Source organism: Salmo salar, chromosome 02, assembly GCF_965601325.2.
Source record: "Salmo salar chromosome 02, fSalSal1, whole genome shotgun sequence".
Classification (NCBI taxonomy): Eukaryota; Metazoa; Chordata; class Actinopteri; order Salmoniformes; family Salmonidae; genus Salmo; species Salmo salar.
The window spans coordinates 53,169,393-53,194,241 of record NC_138292.1 but is presented as its reverse complement, the minus strand read 5'-3'; the positions used below and the strand labels follow the sequence as shown (position 1 = coordinate 53,194,241).

At 40.8% G+C, this 24,849-nt stretch overlaps 1 protein-coding gene across 1 annotated transcript in view; it reads left to right on the top strand.

The window, feature by feature from the left end:
• Positions 1-24,849, top strand: part of LOC106586133 (nidogen-1) — an 86,082-nt gene that overhangs the window by 58,341 nt on the left and 2,892 nt on the right. Inside the window, exons 12-19 of the mRNA XM_014173026.3 lie at positions 6,792-6,920; positions 9,812-10,048; positions 10,487-10,659; positions 11,617-11,743; positions 15,284-15,455; positions 15,742-15,899; positions 16,794-16,917; positions 19,113-19,225. Coding sequence (XP_014028501.2) covers positions 6,792-6,920; positions 9,812-10,048; positions 10,487-10,659; positions 11,617-11,743; positions 15,284-15,455; positions 15,742-15,899; positions 16,794-16,917; positions 19,113-19,225 — 1,233 coding nt within the window. The remainder of the gene's footprint in view (positions 1-6,791; positions 6,921-9,811; positions 10,049-10,486; positions 10,660-11,616; positions 11,744-15,283; positions 15,456-15,741; positions 15,900-16,793; positions 16,918-19,112; positions 19,226-24,849) is intronic.

The window sequence follows — 24,849 nt, the reverse complement described above, 5'->3', positions numbered from 1 at the left end:
TCCTGTTTCAGTAATAATGAATCAGACCTTCTTGTTTAGTGTGATAATCTACCATTTATATAGGAGTGGTTAAAACATGCTAAAAACAGTCCTCTGAGTATATCAAAAAAGGTTTGGTATACCTCCACTGGTATGCCATCCAACCCTGGAGTTTTCCTGGACTAAAACGCTTTAATTGCATCAAGAAGTTCTTCCTCTGTAATTTGGCCTTCACGTGAGTCTTTCTGTACATCTGTTAATTTTACATTACTAATAGAAAAAAATTCATACTAACTTTGGTTAGTGGAGATGTAGGAGACTGAAACTAAAACATGTGTTTAAAGTACTTTACTTCCTCTTTCAAAATATTGTTTGGTGAGTCATGGGTGACTCGGTCATTTGTAACAAATTTCAGTAAATTATTTTTGGTAGCATTTCTATGTTGAAGATTAAAAACGAATTTGGTGCGTTTTCCCCATATTCCATCCAGTTCGCTTTATTTTTAATAATATATTACACTTGATCTTTCTTGAATAAGTTCCTCCATTTATTTTTGTTTTTCCAATAACTTATTCTGAGCCTCCATGGTACAGTTTTTATTGCTATCTATCTGTACTGTTTGTCCTTCCATTTCCTTTATTAAAATGGACTCTTTTGACCTACATTTAATTTCGTTTTAGAGATGAGTACTGAATTGCATGGCCTCTAAAGGCACATTTAAGTGTCCCATACAATAAGGGGATCTGCTGTACCTACAGTTGAAGTCGGAAGTTTACATACACTTAGGTTGGAGTCATTAAAACTCGTTTTTCAACCACTCCACAAATATCTTGTTAACAAACTATAGTTTTGGCAAGTCGGTTAGGACATCTACTTTGTGCATGACACAAGTAATTTTTCCAACAATTGTTTACAGACAGATTATTTCACTTATAATTCACTGTATCACAATTCCATTGGGTCAGAGGTTTACATACACTAAGTTGACTGTGCCTTTAAACAGCTTGGAAAATTCCCGAAAATGATGTCATGGCTTTAGAAGTTTCTGATAGGCTAATTGACATAATTTGAGTCAATTGGAGGTGTACCTGTGGATGTATTTCAAGGCCTACCTTCCAACTTAGTGCCTCTTTGCTTGACATCATGCGAAAATCAAAAGAAATCAGCCAAGACCTCATAAAAAAAATGGTAGACCTCCACAAGTCTGGTTCATCCTTGGGAGAAATTTCCAAATGCCTGAAAGTACCACGTTCATCTGTACAAACAATAGTACGCAAGTATAAACACCATGGGACCACGCAGCCGTCATACCGCTCAGGAAGGAGAGGTGTTCTGTCTCCTAGAGATGAACGTACTTTGGTGCGAAAAGTGCAAATCAATCCCAAGAACAACAGCAAAGGACTTTGTGAAGATGCGGGAGGAAACAGGTACAAAAGTATCTATAGCCACAGTAAAACGAGTCCTATATCGACATAACCTGAAAGGCCGCTCAGCAAGGAAGAAGCCACTGCTCCAAAACCGCCATAAAAAAGCCAGACTATGGTTTGCAACTGCACATGGGGACAAAGATTGTACTTTTTGGAGAAATGTCCTCTGGTCTAATGAAACAAAAATAGAACTGTTTGGCCATAATGACCATCGTTATGTTTGGAGAAAAAATGGGGAGGCTTGCAAGCCGAAGAACACCATCCCAACCGTGAAGCACGGGGGTGGCAGCATCATGTTGTGGGGGTGTTTTGCTGCAGGAGGAACTGGTGCACGTCACAACATAGATGGCATCATGAAGGAGGAAAAATATGTGGATATATTAAAGCAACATCTCAAGACATCAGTCAGGAAGTTAAAGCTTGGTCGCAAATGGGTCTTCCAAATGGACAATGACCCCAAGCATACTTCCAAAGTTGTGGCAAAATGGCTTAAGGACAACAAAGTCAAGGTATTGGAGTGGCCATCACAAAGCCCTGACCTCAATCCTATAGAAATGTGTGGGCTGAACTGAAAAAGCTTGTACGAGCAAGGAGGCCTACAAACCTGACTCAGTTACACCAGCTCTGTCAGGAGGTATGGGCCAAGATTCACCCAACTTATTGTGGGAAGCTTGTGGAAGGCTACCCGAAACGTTTGACCCAAGTTAAACAATTTAAAGGCAATGCTACCAAATACTAATTGAGTGTATGTAAACTTCTGACCCACTGGGAATGGGATGAAATAAAAGCTGAAATAAATCATTCTCTTTACTATTATTCTGACATTTCACATTCTTAAAATAAAGTGGTGATCCTAACTGACGTAAGACAGGGAATTTTTACTAGGATTAAATGTCAGGAATTGTGAAAAAAGTATTTTAAATGTATTTGGCTAAGGTGTATTTAAACTTCCGACTTCAACTGTATGTTATGTTGGAAAAAATTATTTATTAATTATTCTGTCCTAGTTAAAATCATTAAAATCATCCAATAGGCTTTGATAAAATTTCCAATATCCTCGCTCACGTGTAAATTCTGTAAGTAATATACAGTATATGTCAATTATTTGATGGTCCGACCGCATTCTGTCCCCTAACACATTTTCAACTTTTGGTGCCAGAGAGAATGACCTAAGAAAGTAGTCACGTCGACTAGCTTTATTTAGCCTCCGCCATGTATATCTCACTAGGTCAGGATATTTAAGCCTCCATATATCCACTAGTTCCAATATTTCCATGATATTTGTGATTTCCTTAAGTGCATGCAGGTGAAAGTTTGTTGTGGGATTTCCTTTACGGTCCATAGAGGTATTTAAAACCGTATTATTATCTCTCACCATAATAATAGTCTCGTATTGCTTGTAGGGTTGATAAACTATTATATATATTTTCAAAGAAGCGTGGATCATCAATATTTGGACCGTATATGGTTAATGTGCCATATCTGTTTATGGTCCAATAACACATTTAAAATCATCCATCTACCCTGAGGATCTGTTTGGGCAATTTGCATATTCGGATCAAAATTACTGTTAATTAATATCATCACCCATTTTGAATTTCTTTGCCCATGGGAGAAATATATTTTGCCGCCCCTAGTCCTTTTTCCACACAACTTCATCTGAAATTGTTGAATGAGTTTACTGTAAACAATATATATTATATTCCTTCTCTTTTAGCCAGGTAAATACTGATTATCTTTTCTCATTATCTACTAAGCCATTACAATTATAACTGGCTATACTTATTTCACCATTTACCATAATGAGATACGAGTGTCAAATCTATTTATCATAATATATGTTTGTAAACTCACTATTGAAAAGTACCATAGTGATTGAGTTTCCATATAGCTATACCATGATATTTGCATTGCCACTAAGTAAACCTCCAATTGTTCCCCACTATTCCACCCGCTAAAATCCCTCCCCATCCCAAGGTGGGTTGTCATCCCAGTGACCGGCAGACCACCCCCATCCCCTCGGATCCCAGGACCCCGAAAGACCAGGACCCATCCTTCGAAAAGAGCACACAGTGCCACCCACAGAACAGAAGCAGATCACCGCCAAAAGCATTTCCATTGCTCTCACCTCAATTTGCATTATATATTGCTATTAAAATATATATATACATTGAGGGAAAAAAGTATTTGATCCCCTGCTGATTTTGTACGTTTGCCCACTGACAAAGAAATGATCAGTTTATAATTTCAATGGTAGGTTTATTTGAACAGTGAGAGACAGGATAACAACAAAAAAATCCAGAAAAACGCATGTCAAAAATGTTATAAATTGATTTGCATTTTAATGAGGGAAATAAGTATTTCACCCCTCTGCAAAACATGACTTAGTACTTGGTGGCAAAACCCTTGTTGGCAATCACAGAGGTCAGACGTTTCTTGTAGTTGGCCACCAGGTTTGCACACATCTCAGGAGGGATTTTGTCCCACTCCTCTGAGCAGATCTTCTCCAAGTCATTAAGGTTTCGAGGCTGACGTTTGGCAACTCGAACCTTCATTTCCCTCCTCAGATTTTCTATGGGATTAAGGTCTGGAGACTGGCTAGGCCACTCCAGGAGCTTAATGTGCTTCTTCTTGAGCCACTTCTTTGTTGCCTTGGCCGTGTGTTTTGGGTCATTGTCATGCCGGAATAGCCAACTACGACTCATTTTCAATGCCCTTCTGAGGGAAGGAGGTTCTCACCTAAGATTTGACGGTACATGGCCCCGTCCATCGTCCCTTTGATGCGATGAAGTTGTCCTGTCCCGTTAGCAGAAAAACACCTCCAAAGCATAATGTTTCCGCCTCCATGTTTGACAGTGGGGATGGTGTTCTTGGGGTAATAGGCAGCATTCCTCCTCCTCCAAACACGGCGAGTTGAGTTGATTGCAAAGAGCTCCATTTTGGTCTCATCTGACCACAACACTTTCACCTATCATTCAGATGTTCATTGGCAAACTTCAGATGTGCTTTCTTGAGCAGGGGGACCTTGCGGGCGCTGCTGGATTTCAGTCCTTCACGGCGTAGTGTGTTACCAATTGTTTTCTTGGTGACTATGGTCCCAGCTGCCTTGACATCATTGACAAGATCCTCCCGTGTAGTTCTGGGCTGATTCCTCACCGTTGTCATGATCATTGCAACTCCACGAGGTGAGATCTTGCATGGAGCCCCAGGCCGAGGGAGATTGACAGTTATTTTGTGTTTCTTCCATTTGCGATTAATCGCACCAACTGTTGTCACCTTCTCACCAAGCTGCTTGGCGATGGTCTTGTAGCCCATTCCAGCCTTGTGTAGGTCTACAATCTTGTCCCTGACATCCTTGGAGAGCTCTTTGGTCTTGGCCATGGTGGAGAGTTTGGAATCTGATTGATTGATTGCTTCTGTGGACAGGTGTCTTTTATACAGGTAACAAACTGAGATTAGGAGCACTCCCTTTAAGAGTGTGCTCCTAATCTGAGCTCGTTACCTGTATAAAAGACACCTGGGAGCCAGAAATCTTTCTGATTGAGAGGGGGTCAAATACTTATTTCCCTCATTAAAATGCAAATCAATTTATACAATTTTTGACATGCGTTTTTCTGGATTTTTTTGTTGTTATTCTGTCTCTCACTGTTCAAATAAACCGACCATTAAAATTATAGACTGATAATTTTTTTTGTCAGTGAGCAAACGTACGAAATCAACAGGGGATCAAATACTTTTTTCCCTCACTGTATATATATATATATATATATATATATATATATTAAAAATCCAGCGCATCTTAATTTCCATAATTAACAAATAACGTGTAATAATGTAGGCAGTTCATGCAAAGGATTGTTACCTATAACCAGGAATATTACCTATAACCAGGATTGTTACCTCTAACCAGGATTGTTACCTCTAACCAGGATTGTTACCTAAAACCAGGATTGCCATTACAAAAATTTCATTTTTGGGAAGCAATTATTGTTTTAGCAAACCATTATTGTGATTAATCTTATATTGTCCCCCCTTACATCATTACCCCCTAGCAACAGATGGAGATACACACACACACACACACACACACACACACACACACACACACACACACACACACACTCAGCCCCTTTCCCGCACAAATAACCATAAGCTCAGATGCTCAACAGTTGTTCCTTCCCTGAGCCCAACTCAAGAAAGGACTTGATTTACGAATGCATATACAGTTGCAGCTGTTAGAGAAGGCATGCAAAATTGAACAAAAAGGGGAGATTTGATTAACCATTGTCAAGTCCTAGGTGATGGAGATCAGAAACACCCCCTTCCTTTGAAACACACACACGCTGGTCAACCGTTGTGACCATTTCCCCAAGCATCTCTGTGCAGTCAAACCTTTGATTATTTTGTGCCACCAGGGCCACAATAATATGTCCCCTCTCTGATTGTCTGAGTATGACCCCCTCCCCATGGGTTACTTCAGATATGTCTAGACTTGCCTTTGCAGCACTTGTCTAGTTACTAGGCCATATTCGAATAGTGCACTTTACTGTCTTTTGCTTTTCTCGGAACCCCCCCAGACACCACAGAAACACACAAACCCTTCAGCTTAAAAAAAAACAACAGATCATGTCTTCTCTCTAAACTCTCCACTGGGTCTCTCTATTTTGAACCCTCTGAGTCCTTCTCGTTGTAATGCACCCACACGGAGGCCCCTGCGAGAGGAAATGTGTGCACCTGGACAGGAAATGCAAACACAACCCGGCCCTACAGCTGGGGAGCTCACTGGTCATGTGTTTTATTCATCCATCCATCCATCCATCCCTGTATTTCTTATTTTCCCTCGTCCAACGTGACTTGGCCCGCCACCAAACGAAAGCTGTAGGAATTTCCATATGTCCTTGTAGAATTTGTGGATTTGTAGAACTCCTTTTTTATTTGTTGGCCTTAGAGATATACTTTAGAGGTTGGGGTAGTGAGCTGGGTGTGTTCCATCCAAGTTGTATCCAAAGAATGGTCTCCCTGTCCCTATCAAACGCTAAGCTTCAAAATGTGTACACAGTACTTTAGTTATGCAGCTACTATGTTTTATTGACTGTATTTATCTAAAGAATGATGTTTCTTTCCCCATGTAACACCATCACATAACACAGGATGTGACATGTCATGAATGTATGTTTCAGATTTAGATACTTTATATAGGCGTAGTGCAATACCAATACATATGAATGTGTATTTTTTTTTATATTTCCATAGCAGGATTTCATATTCACATTGCTATTGACTGTATATTTCAGCTATATATTTAAATTTGTTGATACCTTATTTTCAGTTGAACTTAGTATCCGTGTCCCTATTGTTTCTCATTGACTGTTGTTTCACACACAGACGTTGACGAGTGTGAGCAAGGTCGCTGTCACCGGGACGCCGTCTGTTATAACTCTCAGGGCTCCTTCACCTGTCAGTGCCACCCTGGTTTCCATGGCGACGGCTTCCAGTGTACTCCTGGCTCCCCGGGTAGGTAACCCCTGTGCTTTTTGGTGTAAATAAATCACCTTTTCAAACCCCAAGTTGTGTGAGAGGAGTTCTTCTCAGGGTCATGTTCATTTGGAACCAAACAGAAGTTTGATCCCTGGTCAAGTCATACGAACGACTCTAAAAATGGGTGAATCTGCAGTTCAAACAATAACAAAGTTGTCACCCAGCCAGTGTTTTGGTAAATAGCTCAGGGATGGGACTGGAGAAATGTAACCATTCTCAAATGTATAAATGGAGCTATGGATGCAAGAACTGACCTTCCATGACATGAAAATTATAGTTTTAACCATGTTTTAAAGATATACATTGTTTGTTTACAATTACAATGTTTACAAACATTGGAGTAAAATAAGCTTATATTTCGGGTTCTGATGGGGTACGGCAGTTGAAATAAGTTCATGAGACATTTACAAGTTGTGATGTGCAGATTGGCCCTTTAAGGAAATGGACAGGGTGTGTACATTAAGCTGCCTCGTGCTGTAGAAACAGGATATAGGCTCCTACCCTATGGGCCATTTTGTCTCAGACAAGCCTACTGATACTTATAAGTTAAACAGCAGCCAAAGGCAGTGTAGTCTAAAATGTGCAAGGGAAGGCAAGAGACATGCATTCAGAAGAAACCTCTAAATTTATATGGCTATGTCCGGAAGTATGTAAATACTGTACATTCAATGGGTATAGTTCGAGCTCTCATCAGCCATCTTCTTCCCCTCAAAATGATAGGATTCGCCTTAGTTATACTTCTTCTGTCTTAGTGCCAACAGCTGGAACATGTGAAGCTCCTAACTGTATAGTTTGGTTTAGAGAGAGCGGGAGAGGGAGGGGGAGAGTCCAGGCGGCGGAGCGAGACAGATTTGTCATCAAAGGAAAGCATAATATACCAGAGACGAACTGTTTATATTGAACGTCAACACAAGCCATAGTGGACTTAACAGTGTATACAGTGCATTTTACTAATGGAGGTCTGTTCGCTAAGTTATTGTTGTGTCATCGCCTGGCACAAATAGAAAGTTATTTAATCATGGAACGCTCCCACCATGGTAGAACATGGATTGAGGCGAAGGCCGGAACAGAGTGTACTTCCATAAGACTGATATAAGACTCTGAGACTGCGTGCTAAAATATGGAACTGTTAGGGGGAGGGAGGATGGATGAAGGGTGTGTGCGTGTGCGAATGCTTCGGGGTTCTGAAACTCACTCTGAACTGAGTGTCTGTTGGTTTCTGGTGTGCCTTGACCACATGTCCCCCTCTTCCCTCCCCCTTTGAATGACATTTAAAGGTTGACATTTGACACTGTGCATCCTTCCTGTGCGGGGATGGGTATAACAACACACAGATGTTACGTAGGGAGGATAAAGGAATGGAAAGGGAGGTTGTTGTTGATACATAACATACAATCCCCATCGAGGAAGACCAACATAGCTGCTCATTCTCCATGCAATTAGGGCCAAAGGCCTGGAACATGTCACATGGATGTGCTGGAATAGAGCCAATGCTTCCACACTCCCGAATACAGACTCCTGGGTTGCGTCCCTAATGGCCAGGGTCAATAGTCCAATTTAGTTGAACATAAAGGTAAAGATGCCCTGGAGTTACAACCAGGAATTTAAACATTTAATAAACAACAACAACTGAATAGGAAAAGTTTCACTTGCCCCTATTGACTTAACCAATACATTTTCTCTTTGATTCAACCCACCACTGTATATTTGGCAATATAGGTTATGTGCATTCAAGTGTTCCATAATTTTTGTATAGGCTGCAGCTTTTATGTCATGTCTCGAAGCCTTGGGTTGTTTGTGAGTTGGCATCTTCTGTCACGCTCGTCGTTAGAAATGGCGGACCAAAACGCAGCAGGTATGTGTATACTCATCTTCTTTATTTACTGGAAAAGAAGGAAAAACCAAACAAACACGTATACAAAAAATAAACAAACCGATGAATGACAAAATGACAGCCTTGAAGACACCACAGCAATCCAAGAACAATCTCCCACAAAATACAAGACAAACACACCCAACTAATATAGGACTTCCAATCAAAGGCAACACCAAACAGCTGCCTTCAATTGGAAGTCCACCCCAATTAACTCAACATAGAAACACACTCACTAGACTACACATAGAAATACATAAACATAGACCATAACCCAAAACCCGGAAATAATAAATCAAACGCCCTCCTAACTAACACACCACCCCGAACCACATAAAACAAATACCCTCTGCCACGTCCTGACCAAACTACAATAACAATTAACCCTTATACTGGCCAGGACGTGACATCTTCCTCAGCTGTTACCTCTTTGTTCAAGTCCAATCCAGGTGTCAACTGCATGTATGTACTCCACCACGCTAATTATAGCTCTTTCTCCTCCGCCTCCACAGTTTTGTCATATTTTGTACAAGCCGTCTGAAAAGTGGGCATCATTTTGTCCTCCTTTGTCTGAACTTGTACTTGTAGTATACACTGTAGCGTCTGGACCCTATGAGAGTTGACCTGGTTGTCTTCCTCGCATCTCGACAGTTGACGACCATCTGACAAAGACTGCTTTGATCTTTGCCTCCTCAGAGACAACCGTTCCCATCGTTGACTAGTAGTCTTTTTTTTGGTGGCTTTTGTTGATTGCTGCGGCCAGACATTGTGCAAAGCGCAGATTGTATGTTGCGGCTGTTTGAGATTGTTATGACTAGTCTGTGGTTAATCAGACAGATACCCTGGGGATAAGTCTTTCAGTGAGACACTATATTCCAGATGTCACCGTGTCCCCTATGTCTGATTTACGTTTAATGTCTAAAATACATTTTATTTTCTTAATTTCCTCTTATTTCTTTTACTTCTCTCATGTCATCTTTCTGTTTTATTCCAGAGCATGAGAAGACGCAGTGCGAGCGAGACAGAGAAAGCATCCAGGTCTCCTCCAACACGGGCTCGTTTTCCTTCTTCCGCCCACGCCCTGCCGTCAGTCAGTACGTTCCTACCTGCGACCAGCATGGTGCCTACGAGCCTACCCAGTGCCACGGTAGCATTGGGCAGTGTTGGTGTGTGGACGCCAATGGTCAGGAGATTCCGAACACTAGAACTGGCCCCGGCCAAAGACCTTTGTGTGAGTGACTGCCTCAAAAGATGGAGGGGGAGATTGGTCATCCTTGGCTTGTACCTTAATATTCATATTCATGCATTCATAGCACTCATGTCTATTCCATTACACTCAACATTTGCACCCGCATGCTAAATAAAAATACATTAGGAACCCACTGGGCACATACTAGTTGAATTAACGTTGTTTCCACGTCATTTCAACAAAAAAGTTATATGTGATGACATTAAATCAATGTGAAAGACTGATTGGATTTGCAAAAAGTAATCAAAGTAAAGTAACTTTTAAGCTAAATTCAATGGCATGGTTGAACTTTTGTTGATTTCACATTTAATTTATGTTAGTTGAAAACTCAAATCATATGCAAATCAAAACTAGACGTTGATAGGACGTCTGTGCCCAGTGGGAAATGACAATGTAACGTCAGTTGTCCTCCCTTGACAGGTATTGACCAGGGAGTTATTCCTCCCCCGATCGGACCCACCACCAGGCCGGATGTCTCTCCTGTGGCCCCAGGGACCCACCTGCTCTTTGCCCAGAGCGGGAAGATTGAGCACATCCCCCTGGACGGATACAGCATGAACAAAGGGGAGGCCAAAGCCCTGCTGCACCTGCCTGTGAGGCTCCACATTGACACACCTCAACTCACCTCACATTATCTCAGTCAGATAGTCAGTCAGTTAGTCAGTCATTCAGTCAAGCACTGCACATCACTCGTTACAAGCACTGTGGGAAGTTACTTATTGACTCACAAACTTTAACTCACTCACTCTCTTCTCTTCTCGTGTGAGTGATTCACTCTGTCAGAAACTCACTCCTCTGTAAGCCCCAGCCTACCACGCCTTGTCAAGATGGCCGCTCACCAGATGGCCAGCAGCTGTCTTCTAAGACCCCCAGTCTTAGGTTGAATGAAAACCTAAGACTGGTGTTGTGGGTCCACGTACCCACTCTGTGGAATGTCCCAAATGCCACTTGAACAATCTCCTGATTGTGTGAGACGGCATCCATACTCGCCCTCAGGCTTTTCTTCTTTCTTCTCACTAGCATGGAATGGTCTGGCAGAACATATAACTGGACATACAGAGGGATTCCCCATAAAGGCTTCAATTGTTTGGCTAGCCGCATTCTGCCATTTTGAAATGTAATGTAACATTGTGTACTTATGTAATTTGGTTGAACCCCATCTGTGAAATGAATGGTGTGAGATATTAACATTAACACTATTAAAGTAATTCCTGTTCTGCTTGCAACATAAATTTGACAATCTTGATAAAACCATTTATAACATTACTGCAATGTTCTCTTGCTGTAAACAGAGGCTCTATTGAGTGTGTGTGTGTGTGTGACATCCTATATTCTGATGCTCGAATGGTTTCCAATGAGCAGTTAAGAAGGGAAAACACAAGGATATTTTTTTGTTGTTGTGCCAGGCCAGCTACACACACTACTATGGTGCAAAGTGCATCAGATAATTGGTCTATTCAATGTGTCAATGTGTTTGTATCTGTCCCGATCTAAATAAACCATTAATCAATAAATCAATGAAACCCTCTGTCTCTATGTGTTGCTCCCAGGACAGAGTGGCGATCGCTGTGGCCTACGACTGTGTGGAGAAGATGGTGTACTGGACGGACATCACAGGGCCCTCCATCAGCAAGGCCAGCCTGGAGGGAGGAGACACCATCTCTCTCGTCACAACAGGTGAGCAGTACACAGGTCTCAGGCCATTCTGGACGGCAGAGACACCATCTCTCTCATCACAAAAGGTGAGCTGTTCACAGGTCTGAGGTCAGCCTGTAGGGAAAAGACACCATCTCTCTCGTCACAACCGCTTTAGTACACAGGTCTCAGGCCAGTCTGGAGGGAGGAGACACAATCTCTCTCGTCACAACAGGTGAGCGGTACACTGGTCTGAGATCAGCTCAAACCTAGCTAGCCTGGTCCATGAAACGCATCAAGAATGATAATAGTTAACTTTTCATTTATCATATTTTATTTCTCATGGATTTCTCATAATTTACTTATATACACATGTAAAGCCTTTATAAAGGCTTATTCATGAAAGCTAGTATAATGTGTAAACAAAAACAAAAGTTCCATCAATTTCATCTTTTGACATGTGTGAAACAACACGGACAAATGACGGATTGTGATCCATTGTCTTGGTAGTCTTTCAATGTACACTATATATCCAAAAGTATGTGGGCACCAATTCAAATTAGTGGATTTGGCTATTTCAGCCAAAACCGTTGCTGACAGGTGTATAAAATCTCCATAGACAAACATTGCCAGTAGAATGGCTTTACTGAAGAGGTAAGTGACTTTCAACGTGGCACCATCATAGGATGCCACCTTTCCTACAGTGGTGGAAAAAGTACCCAACTATCATACTTGAGTAAAAGTAATGATACCTTAATAGAAAATGACTCAAGTAAAAGTAAAAGTCACCCAGTAAAATTCTACTTGAGTAAAAGTATAAAAGTATTTGGTTTAAAATATACTTAAGTATCAAAAGTAAAAGTATAAATAATTTCAAATTCCTTATATTGAGCAAACCAGAGCACCATTTTCTTGTTTTTTTAATTTACGGAAAGCCACGGGCACACTCCAACATTTAGACATAATTTACAAACGAAGCACATTGGTTTAGTGTGTCTGCCAGATCAGAGGCAGTAGGGATGACCACGGACGTTCAGTTGATAAGTGCGTGAATTTGTCTATTTTCCTGTCCTGCTAAGCATTCAAAATGTAACTAGTACTTTTGGGTGTCAAGGAAAATGTATGGAGTAAAAAGTACAATATTTTCTACAGGAATGTAGTGAAGTAAAAGTAAAAGTAGTCAAAAATATACATAGTAAAGTACAGCTACCCCAAAAAATAACTTAAGTAGTACTTTAAATTATTTTTCCTTAAGTACTTTACACCACTGCTTTCCAACAAGGAAGTTTGTCAAATTTCTGCCCTGCTAGAGCTGCCCCGGTCAGTTCCAGTAACAACAATGGCTAAGCTGCAAAGTGGTAGGCCACACAAGCCCACAGAACGGGAACGCCAAGTGCTGAAGCACGTTGCATGTAACACTCACTACCGAGTTCCAAACTGCCTCTGGAAGCAACGTCAGCACAAGAACTGTTCGTTAAGGACCTTCAAGAAATGGGTTTCCATGGCCGAGCAGCTGCACACAAGCCTAAGATCACCATGCGCAATGCCAAGCGTTGGCTGGAGTGGTGTTAAGCTCGCCGCCATTGGACTCTGGAGCAGTGAAAACACGTTCTCTGGAGTGAGGAATCATTCTTCACCATCTGGCAGTCCGACGGACGAATACCTGCCTGAATGCATAGTGCCAACTGTAAAGTTTGGTGGAGGAGGAATAATGGTCTGGGGCTGTTTTTCATTGTTCAGGCTAGGCCCCTTAGTTCCAGTGACGCATACAACAGCATACAATGACATGCTAGAATATTCTGTGCTTCCAACTTTGTGGCAACAGTTTGGGGAAGGCCCTTTCCTTTTTCAGCATGACAATGCCCCCATGCACAGAGATTGGTGCTAGTAAAACTAAATGCTAGTAAAACTAAGTGCATGCTCTTCAACTGCCCGCACCCTCCCGCCCGACTAGCATAACTACTCTGGACGGTTCTGACCTAGAATATGTGGACAACTACAAATACCTAGGTGTCTGGTTAGACTGTAAACTCTCCTTCCAGACTCACATTAAGCATCTCCAATCCAAAATTAAATCTAGTATCAGCTTCCTATTTCGCAACAAAGCCTCCTTCACTCATGCTGCCAAACATACCCTCGTAAAACTGACTATCCTACCGATCCTTGACTTCGGCAATGTCATTTACAAAATAGCCCCCAACACTCTACTATGCAAACTGGATGTAGTCTATCACAGTGCCATCTGTTTTATCACCAAAGCCCCGTATACCACCCACCACTGCGACCTGTATACTCTCGTTGGCTGGCCCTCACTACATATCCGTCACCAAACCCACTGGCTCCAGGTCATCTATAAGTCTTTGCTAGGTAAAGCTCCGCCTTATCTCAGCTCACTGGTCACCATAGCAACACCCACCCGTAGCACGCGCTCCAGCAGGTATATTGCACTGGTCATCCCCAAAGCCAACACTTCTTTAGGCCGCCTTTCCTTACAGTTCTCTGCTGCCAATGACTGGAACGAATTGCAAAAATCTCTGAAGCTGGAGTCTTATATCTCCCTCTCTAACTTTAAGCATCAGCTGTCTGAGCAGCTTACCAATCACTGTACCTGTACACAGCCAATCTGTAAATAGCACACCCGACTACCTCATCCCCATATTATTACTTACCTTCTTGCTCTTTTGTGCCACAGTATCTCTACTTCCACATCATCATCTGCACATCTATCACTCCAGTATTAATGCTAAATTGTAATTATTTTCGCCTCTAGGGCCTAATTATTGCCTACCTCCCTATTCTTCTACATTTTCACACACTGTACATAGATTTTTCTATTTTTCTTTTCTTTTGTGTTATTGACTGTATGTTTGTTTATGTGTAACTCTGTGTTGTTGTTTTTGTTGCACTACTTTGCTTTATCTTGGCCAGGTCACAGTTGTAAATGAGAACTTGTTCCCAACTGGCCTACCTGGTTAAATAAAGATGAAAAAAAAGGTCCATACAGAAATTATTTGTTGAGATTGGTGTGGAAGAACTTGACTGGCCTGCACAGAGCCCTGACCTCAACCCCATCGAACCACTTTGGGATGAATTGGAACGCCGACTGCGAGCCAGCTCTAATCGCCCGACCTCACTAATGCTCTTGTGGCTGAATGGAAGCAAGCAATGTTACAAAATCTAGTGGAAAGCATTCCCAGAACAGTGTAGTCTTTTATAGCAGCAAAGGGGGCACCAACGCCATATTAATGTAAATGATTTTGGATTGAGATGTTCGACGAGCAAGTGTCCACATACTTTTGGTCATGTAGTGTATAACTCCCAGGGATGGAAATAAAGCTAACCTAAGGATAGTATTTTTCATATCGGGCTTGTAGAAAATGTGCCCAACCAGTTTGCTGGCTAGTGAATTTTTTTTCTTCTTAAATATCCCACAGATTTTGGACCCGGGCTTGTAGGAATTGCGGTCTATTAGCCCGGCGGGCCAGTGCTCAAAATCCTTAAATTCCATCCCTGATGACCCTCATAGAAAATCTGTAGTTTCTGTCTAACTAGACGTAATGATCCTTCTTTTCGCTTCCTTAGACCTGGAGAGCCCAGAGGGTTTGGCTATCGACCACCTGGCCCGGCTAATGTTCTGGACGGACTCAATGAAGGACAGGATTGAGGTGGCCAAACTGGATGGAAGCCAGCGCCGTGTTCTCTTCGACACCGACCTGGTCAACCCCCGGCCCATCGTCGCTGACCCCTCCTATGGGTACGTGTCTTTGGTCAGACAATGTCTGAATTTGATTCCTTTGATACAAATTTGTGATTAAATAAGCAGTTAGTTCTTTGTGCTGAAGATATATTGTCCTTAACCGCTAAGCCCTGGAATGATTTTGCTAGCGAATCTGTCAGGTTAGCCTTTTCATGGTTTAGATAGCATGACATAGGTTTGACAACACAAATCACTGGTGCTGTGTTCCTTATAAAGCTGTTGCTTTAAAAATATGGTTCTAAGCATCATGACAGGAAAACATTTTCTCTGGCTTGTTGTCCAGGCGACTCTACTGGGCAGACTGGAACAGAGACGGGCCCAAGATCGAGATGTCCAACATGGACGGAACCGACAGGACAGTCTTGGTTAAGGACGACCTGGGGCTGCCCAACGGCCTGACATACGACCCTGAGAGCCAGCAACTGTGCTGGGCCGACGCTGGTAAGAGGCTACACTAAACATGCAGACACTATCTGTAAAAAGCTATGTTAAACATGCTTACACTATTGATGTTGTTAAGAAGGTGTGCTAAACATGCTAACCCTAGTGATGATAGTAAGAAGCTATGCTAAACATGCTAACCCTATTGATGCAGGTAAAGACGCTACACTAAACATGCTAACACTATTGATATTGTGAGCTAAACATGCTATGTAGCAATCCATGGGAAAATCCCACTGTACTGAGGCAGTTCAGATGACTCAGTTAGTTGGAGCATGGTGCTAGCCAGTGGTGGATAAAGTACTGTATTGTCATACTTGAGTGGAAGTAAGGATACCTTAATAGAAAATGACTCACGTAAAAGTGAAAGTCACCCAGTAAAGTAGTACTTGAGTAAAAGTAAAAAAGTATTTGGTTTAAAATATACTTAAGTATCAAAAGTAAAAGTCTAAATAATTTCAAATTCCTTATATTAAGCAAACCAGACGGCACTATTTAAGTTTTTATTTTATTTATGGATTGCCAACACTCAGCCATAATTTACCAATGAAGCATGTGTGTTTAGTGAGTCGGCCAGATCAGAGGCATAAGGGACGACCAGGGATGTTTTCTTGATAAATGCATATATTGGACCATTTTCCTGTGCTAAGCATTCAAAATGTAACGAGTACTTTTGGGTAGCAGGGAAAATGTATGGAGTAAAAAGTACATTATTTTCTTTAGGAATGTAGTGAAGTAAAAGTAAGTTGTCAAATATAAATAGTAAAGTACAGATACCCCCAAAAACGACTTAAGTCATACTTTTAAAGTATTTTTACTTAAGTACTTTACACCACTGGTGCTAACAGCAGGGATGTTGGTTTGACTGCTACATGTTTTTTTTTACCTTTACAGGTACTCGTAAGGTACAGTGTATGGACCCCAACGGTAGGAACCGTAGGACTATTGTGGAGGGGATTCAGTATCCTTTCGCCATCGTATCCCATGGGAGGAACCTTTACTACACTGACTGGAGAAGGTATGATCACCTGGGACCAGTTTCCCAAAAGCATCTTAAGGCTAAGTTCATCGTTTGAACCTTGGTAGGAGCATCGTTAAATCTCCAAGCTGTTTCCCAAAACTATTGTTACTGAAGTTGCTCTTGAAAATGCTTGTTATTTACAGACTGCCCTTCTGTAGATTATCCTACTATACACATACAATCTCTGCTATACATAGAATCAAGATGTTTAGGCCTATCTGTCTCTCTGTGACTGACGATAACTGCAGAATGAAGTTGACTACAAATACAAAGTCGCCAATGTCTTTGCAATTGTTACAAACAAGCGAAGGTGCTTCAAATTAAAACATGATGACTGCATTAAAATAGAAATACAGTAGGTCTAGAACTGTAGACTTCATATCCCTATATATTTAAATCATATAAAAATAAATTCCATATCAATAATTTGAGTTCTAATTTGCTAATTGTCGGCTACTGTCTGTAATTTTTGCCTAAATATATTTCATGATGTGTAATAACCTTTCATACCTACTGTAAGCTGTGTACATGACGAATACAATTTGATTTGTTTAATTCATTCATTCATTCATTCATTCATACACACCTATTTCATGAGCATGCATCCATTTCCCATTTCTTAAAATGCTCAGATTTGTATAGACCAGGTCAGTATATTGCCCATTTTCAAATGTTTCATGAAAATAAATCAAAAACCTTGTCAATGAATGATAGAAAGGATTCTTGTCATGTATTAATAGAGCAAGAGCCTTCATTAGAATGGTAGTACACTTCAAAGTTCTGAGTACGAGGTGTATGCTCTCTTTCTTCAAAGCCATTTGAAAGAGTACAATTTATTTAAAAACGCGACTGTCTCATAAATGTCCACATTTGTTTAATGACAATGTTTATTTGATGTGACCAGTGGGGAAAAAAGTACACAATTGTCATACTTGAGTAAAAGTAAATATACCTTAAAACTTATTCGGGATCGGTGTCCCTTCCATGGGACGGTTGAGCTAACGTAGGCTAATGCGATTAGCATGATGTTGTAAGTAACAAGAACATTTCCCAGGACATAGACATATCTGATATTGGCAGAAAGCTTACATTTTTGTTAATCTAACTGCACTGTCCAATTTACAGTAGCTATTACAGTGGAATAATACCATGCTATTGTTTGAGGCGAGTACCTAATTTTGAACATTAAAAGTTATTAATAAACAAATTAGGCACATTTGGGCAGTCTTGACACAACATTTTGAACAGAAATGCAATGGTTCATTGGATCAGCCTAAAACTTTGCACATGCACTGCTGCCATCTAGTGGCCAAAATCTAAATTCCACCTGGGCTGGAATAATGCATTATGGCCTTTCTCTTGCATTTCAAAGATGATGGTACAAAAACAATACAAAATAACGTTTTTTTTTCTTTGTATTATTTTTTACCAGATCTATTGTGTTATATTCTCCTACATCCCTTTCACATTTCCACAAACTTCAAACGGTTTCCTTTCAAATGGTACCAAGAATATGCATATCCTTGCTTCAGGGCCTGAGCTACAGGCAGTTAGATTTGGGTATGTAATTTTAGGCAATTTTTTTTTAAAAGGGGCGGATCCTTAAGAGGATTTATTAATAGAAAATGAGTCAAGTAAAAGTGAGTCAGCCAGTAAAATACTACTTAAGTAAAAATCTAAAAGTATTTGGTTTTAATTATACTTAAGTATCAAAAGTATTTCAAATTCCTTATATTAAGCGAACTAGACAGCACCATTTTCTTTTTTCTTTGCAGATTGCCAGGGGAACACTCCAACACTCAGACATCATTTACAAACTAAGCATTTGTGTTTAGTGAGTCTGCCAGATCAGAGGCAGTAGAGATGACCAGGGATGTTCTCTTTATGTGTGTGAATTGGACCACTTTTCTGTCCTGCTAACCATTCAAAAAGTAACAAGTATTTTTGGGTGTCAGGGAAACTGTATGGAGTAAAAAGTAGATCATTTTCTTTAGGAATGTAGTGAAGTAAAAGTTGTCAAAAATATGATTAGTAAAGTATTGTACAGATAACCCCAAAAATGAACAGCTTTAAAGTATTATTACTTAAGTACTTTATAGCACTGGACATGGCTCAAACGTTGGCGTGTGGTCCCGCGTGGGCCCAGCGAATGTTTAGAAAAATGTTCTGATAATGTCGTTTGCTGTTGCCAGGGAGGCGGTGGTAGCCGTGGACCGCACAACGGACAGAGAGACGGACGAGTTTCTGCCACAGAAGCGTTCACGAGTGTACGGCATTGCCACGACCCCAACTCAATGCCCACAAGGTAATCCTCCTCACACTTCCTCACTTTCTCAATAGCCTTGGTTTGCATGCCACATGGCACCCTATAGGCTCTGGTCAAAATAAGTACACTAAGGAATAGGGTGCCATTTGGAGAAAAGGTTGGTGACCACTGACCTAGACTGAGTCAAGATCACTTTCGTGATCTTGACTCAGCAAGCCGAGATCCACAACTCAGATTTTTTTTTTAAACGTGACCTTAAAAAATATAACATTAACCTAATTAAAACAGTTCTGTAGGAATGGGGTTTGTGCAGTAGTCCTAGTATATTATCACAGCATATTGGCTATGTGCCTGGCCTGTCAATATTGTTATTCTCAGACCATATTATATTTCAAAACTCGAGCTTTGGTAATAAAATAGATCAGTTGGTGTAGCGCTTGCAAGGCACAGCTGAGCATAAATGTAAATAATTCGCTTTTTTATTTGACTGGACTGATGGTAGGTACCTGCACCTGATGGTCATAAAGCTTTCAAGACTGGTAACTCTGAAAAAACAAGGTCAAATTATGACATCAGTGAACATCAGGTCGGAAAGTCGGAGATCTAGATAGAGACCAGAGTTTCCGAGTTGGATGGCGGGTCAAATAAAACATGTTCAGTCGGATCTTGTTTTTTTCAGATTTGCCATTTGTCTTGAGCGCACTGAAGTCGGAAGTCTGAGACTTCCGAGTTCCCAGTTGTTTTGAACACGGCATTAGTCTCAGCAGAGGGTCTGCCTCTCATGGTCCCCCCTTCCTGTCCTCTGAGGCTGACCAGAGAGACGGGACACAGTCTTCCACCTGATGGAGAAACTCGAGTCGCACTGAATCTGCCTCAGGCACAAATTTATGTTTTTCCTATGACCCGAGAAAGTGAAATATTCCTTGATATTAAAACAGACATGACAAGCTGCTAATAGTAATAAAAACGCAGGGCTATCGATACACCTGGCTACTCATTCATTGCAGCTACAGCGCGAGTGGAAGTAGAGAGAAGCACGTTTTATGTTTTGTAATAGTGTTGAATAAAAACAGTGTTAACAGTGCTGAATAAAACTCAGACGTGAACTCACTCATAAAAACAGCCGCTCTTTGCTGTATTATTTGACGGTCTCTCTGGTCATGGTTTTAAAAGTCATGAAATCTCTCATAGGCTAGGGTCGTGAAAGCTGTAGGTAGGCACTGTGATTTGAGTTATCCAATTGGCCAACGCAGTCAGACAAATTAAATGGTTCAAAATAGGAACACTTTGTATCCCGGTGCGCAGGGCTTCTGAATCAAGTGCACCTACCGCCAACAGCGCAACACAAAAAAAGGGACCCTTTATGCCTTTATCGTCGGCTTTTCTACAGAAATGTTTGGTGATCGACTGGTTGGTGACCACTGGTGTAGGTCTATACAATAAACACATACGTATGTGATCTGAATTTATGTTCAAATCTATTCCATGGAATTGATCCCAACTCTAATGGTTGTGGTTCTAGACTAGTTATATAGCACTGAAGCAGAATTAGTCAAGTTGGATACATAGCTTTAAATACACAGCTGTACATGGATACAGCTGAGAGTCTCATAATCGTAATGTTACAGCTGGCTATGCAGAGGTTCACTTTACTCAGCAACCGCCGATTTTCCCACCCCCCTTCCTACATATATATCTTCACATGGTCTGGATGCAATTACTCGGGTCTGGCAGAATGTGCACCGTCTGCCATTTTCATACATCTGTGCTCCCGCTGGATTTATCTGGTCTGATCCAATCCACCATGGGGGTCTGTTCTTATTTTCTGTTCTTAATTTGTGTACAGTATGAGTAGTATAGTAAGTACTTATAGTATAGTTAGTTGGCTATGTGCTGTAGATCGCCTAATGAGTGTCGACGAACGGTGGCCATTCAACATGCAGAATTGTCGTGAAATTACAGACGATGTTGAAAAAGGAAAATGACGCCCAATGTTGTGTGATCAAAGGCTTTAGGATGGCGAACCGCCAGCCAACTGCTTTTAACCATTCATCAAGACAGTCTTTTTTTATTTAGATTCAAGTGGTTTTAGGTTTAAACATACAGCAGTCCCTGCCTTACATTAAAGCTAATGCAGAGGTACAATTGGTTTGATTGGACTGTACTAGGCCCTGTCAAAGACTCTCTCAGGGCTCTATTTAATCCGTATCGCGGAAGTTCAGAGTTACAGCGTGATTGAAATTTGAAGGCAAGTTTCCCACGTTAGCGGAGACTGCATTCACGGTAAACGCTGCATATGTGACTCAATTGGAAATTACCTTTAATTTCAAGCGCGCAATCTGTAATGCTTCAGCTAAATAGTTCATTAATGGAACTCAAACTATTTGCACTGACTATCTTGCACTGACCCTACGCAAACTCTCTAGACTATATATACACACCATATACATGTATATACTCACTCCCACACAAATCCCTCACATATTTAAACACAACATACGCACAAATACACAACACAAACGTACACATAAACGCACACATTAATCATAATGGCGCCGGAGGGGATGGCTGCTGTTTTACGTGCTCCTAACCAACTATGCAATTTCTTAGTTTTTTCACGATGTTTGTAACTTATGTTTTACTTATTTTGTACATAATGCTACCGTCTCTTATGACCGAAAATAACTTCTGGACATCAGAACAGCGATTACTCACCTCAAACTAGACAAAGATTTTTTCTTTAACGAGTCCGACACATTTGCGTGAAGAAAAAAACGGAGAAAAAGGGGGCAGAGGTCGGGCTGCCTTCTGAAAATTCGTAGGCGAGTGAGTAAACCCTGTCTACCATCAGTCCTATTGGCCAACGTGCAATCATTGAATAACAAAATGGATGAGCTTCGATCAAGGATATCAAACCAACGGGACATTAACAACTGTAATATCTTATGTTTCACCGAGTAGTGGCTGAACGACGACATGGATAACATACAGCTGTCGGGTTTTCGGTCCAAAGGCCAGATAGAACAGCTGACTCCGGTAAGACAAGGGGTTGCGGTCTGTGTCTATATGTAAACAACAGCTGGTGCAAGAAATCTAATATTAAGGAAGTCTCAAGGTTTTGCTTGCCTGAGGTAGAGTATCTCATGTTAAGCTGTAGACCACACTATTTACCAAGAGAGTTTTCATCTATATTTTTCGTAGCTGTCTATTTACCACCACAAACCGATGCTTGCACTAAGACGGCACTCAACGAGCTTTATAGGGCCATAAGCAAACAGGAAAATGCTCATCCAGAGGCGGCGCTCCTAGTGGCCGGAGACTTTAAGAGAAACTTCAAGCCATTTTACCTAATTTCATACCAGCATGTTCAATATGCAACCAAAGGGAACAGGCAAAGCGTCAATACAGGACTAAGATTGAATCGTACTACACCGGCTCCAACGCTCATCAGATGTGGCAGGGCTTGCAAACTATTATGACTACGAAGGGAAGCACAGCTGCATTTACAATACAAACAAAAAATACAACGTGACTTTTTATCAAATGGATCAGAAAATAATACCAAAATAATTTGTAAATAAATACCTGAAATATACAGTTGAAATTGGAAGTTTACATACACCTTAGCCAAATACATTTAAACTCAGTTTTTCACAATTCCTGACATTTAATCCTAGTAAAAATTCCATCTTAGGTCAGTTAGGATCACCATTTTATTTTAAGAATGTGAAATGTCAGAATAATAGTAGAGAGAATGATTTATTTCAACTTTTATTTCTTTCATCATATTCCCAGTGGGTCAGAAGTTTACATACACTCAATTAGTATTTGGTAGCATTGCCTTTAATTTTTCGGGTAGGCTCAAATGTTTCGGGTAGCCTTCCACAAGCTTCCCACAATAAGTTGGGTGACTTTTGGCCCATTCCTCCTGACAGAGCTGCTATAACTGAGTCAGGTAGGTAGGCCTCCTTGATCGCACACGCTTTTTCAGTTCTGCCCACAAATTTTCTATTGGATTGAGGCCAGGGCTTTGCAATGGCCACTCCAATACCATGACATTGTTGTCCTTAAGCCATTTTGCCACAACTTTGGAAGTATGCTTTGGGTCATTGTCCATTTGGAAGACCCATTTGCGACCAAGCTTTAACTTCCTGACTGATGTCTTGAGATGTTGTGTCAATATATCCACACAATTTTCCTTCCTCATGATGCCATCTATTTTGTGAAGTGCACCAGTCCCTCCTGCAGCAAAGCACCCCCACAACATGATGATGCCACCCCTGTGCTTCCTGTTTGGATGGTGTTCTTCAGCTTGCAAACATCACCCTTTTTCCTCCAAACATAACAATGGCCATTATGGCCAACAGTTCTATTTTTGTTTCATTAGACCAGAGGACATTTCTCCAAAAAGTCTGGCTTTTTTATGGTGGTTTTGGAGCAGTGGCTTCTTCCTTGCTGAGCGGCCTTTCAGGTTATGTCGATAGAGGACTCATTTTACTGTGGATATAGATTCCTTTGTACCTGTTTCCTCCAGCATCTTCACAAGGTCCTTTGCTCTTGTTCTGGGATTGATTTGCACTTTTCGCACCAAAGTACGTTCATCAGGTCTTGGCTGATTTCTTTTGATTGAAGTACACCTCCAATTGACTCAAATTATGTCAATTAGCCTATCAGAAGCTTCTAAAGCTATGACTTCATTTTCTGGAATTTCCCAAGCTGTTTAAAGGCACAGTCAACTTAGTGTATGTAAACTTCTGACCCGCTGGAATTGTGATACAGTGAATTATAAGTGAAATAATCTGTCTGTAAACAATTGTTGGAAAAATGACTTGTCTCATGCACAAAGTAGATGTCCTCACCGACTTGCCAAAACTATAGTTTGTTAACAAGAAATGTTTGGAATGGTTGAAAAACGAGTTTTAATGACTCCAACCTAAGTGTATGTAAACTTCCGACTTCAACTGTACATATTACCTCAATTACCTTGAATAACCGGTGCCCCCGCACATTGTACCGGAACCCCCTGTGTATAGCCTCGCTACTGTTATTTTATTGTTGCTCCTTAATTATTTGTTATATTTCTATTTTTATTTCATTTTCTTTCTTAAAAGGATTGGACCCTTTTTTTTCAATTTTCGCCTAAAATTACATACCCAAATCTAACTGCCTGTAGCTCAGGACCTGAAGCATGGATATGCATATTCTTGAAACCATTTCAAAGGAAACACTTTGAAGTTTGTGGAAATGTTAAATTAATGTAGGAGAATATAACACATTAGATCTGGTAAAAGATCATTCAAAGTAAAAAAACATTATTTTTGTAATTTTATTTTTTTGTACCATTTTTGAAATGCAAGACAAAGGCCATAATGTATTATTCCAGCCGAGGCGCAATTTAGATTTTGGCCACTAGATGGCAGCAATGGATTTGCAAAGTTTTAGGCTGATCCAAAGAACCATTGCATTTCTGTAAAAAAAGATTGTTTAAAGACTGCCTAAATGTGCCTAATTGGTTTATTAATACATTTCAAGTTCATAACTGTGCACTCTCAAACAATAGCATGGTATTATTTCACTGTAATAGCTACTGTAAATTGTACAGTGCAGTTAGATTAACAAGAATTTAAGCTTTCTGCCAATATCAGATATGTCCATGTCCTGGG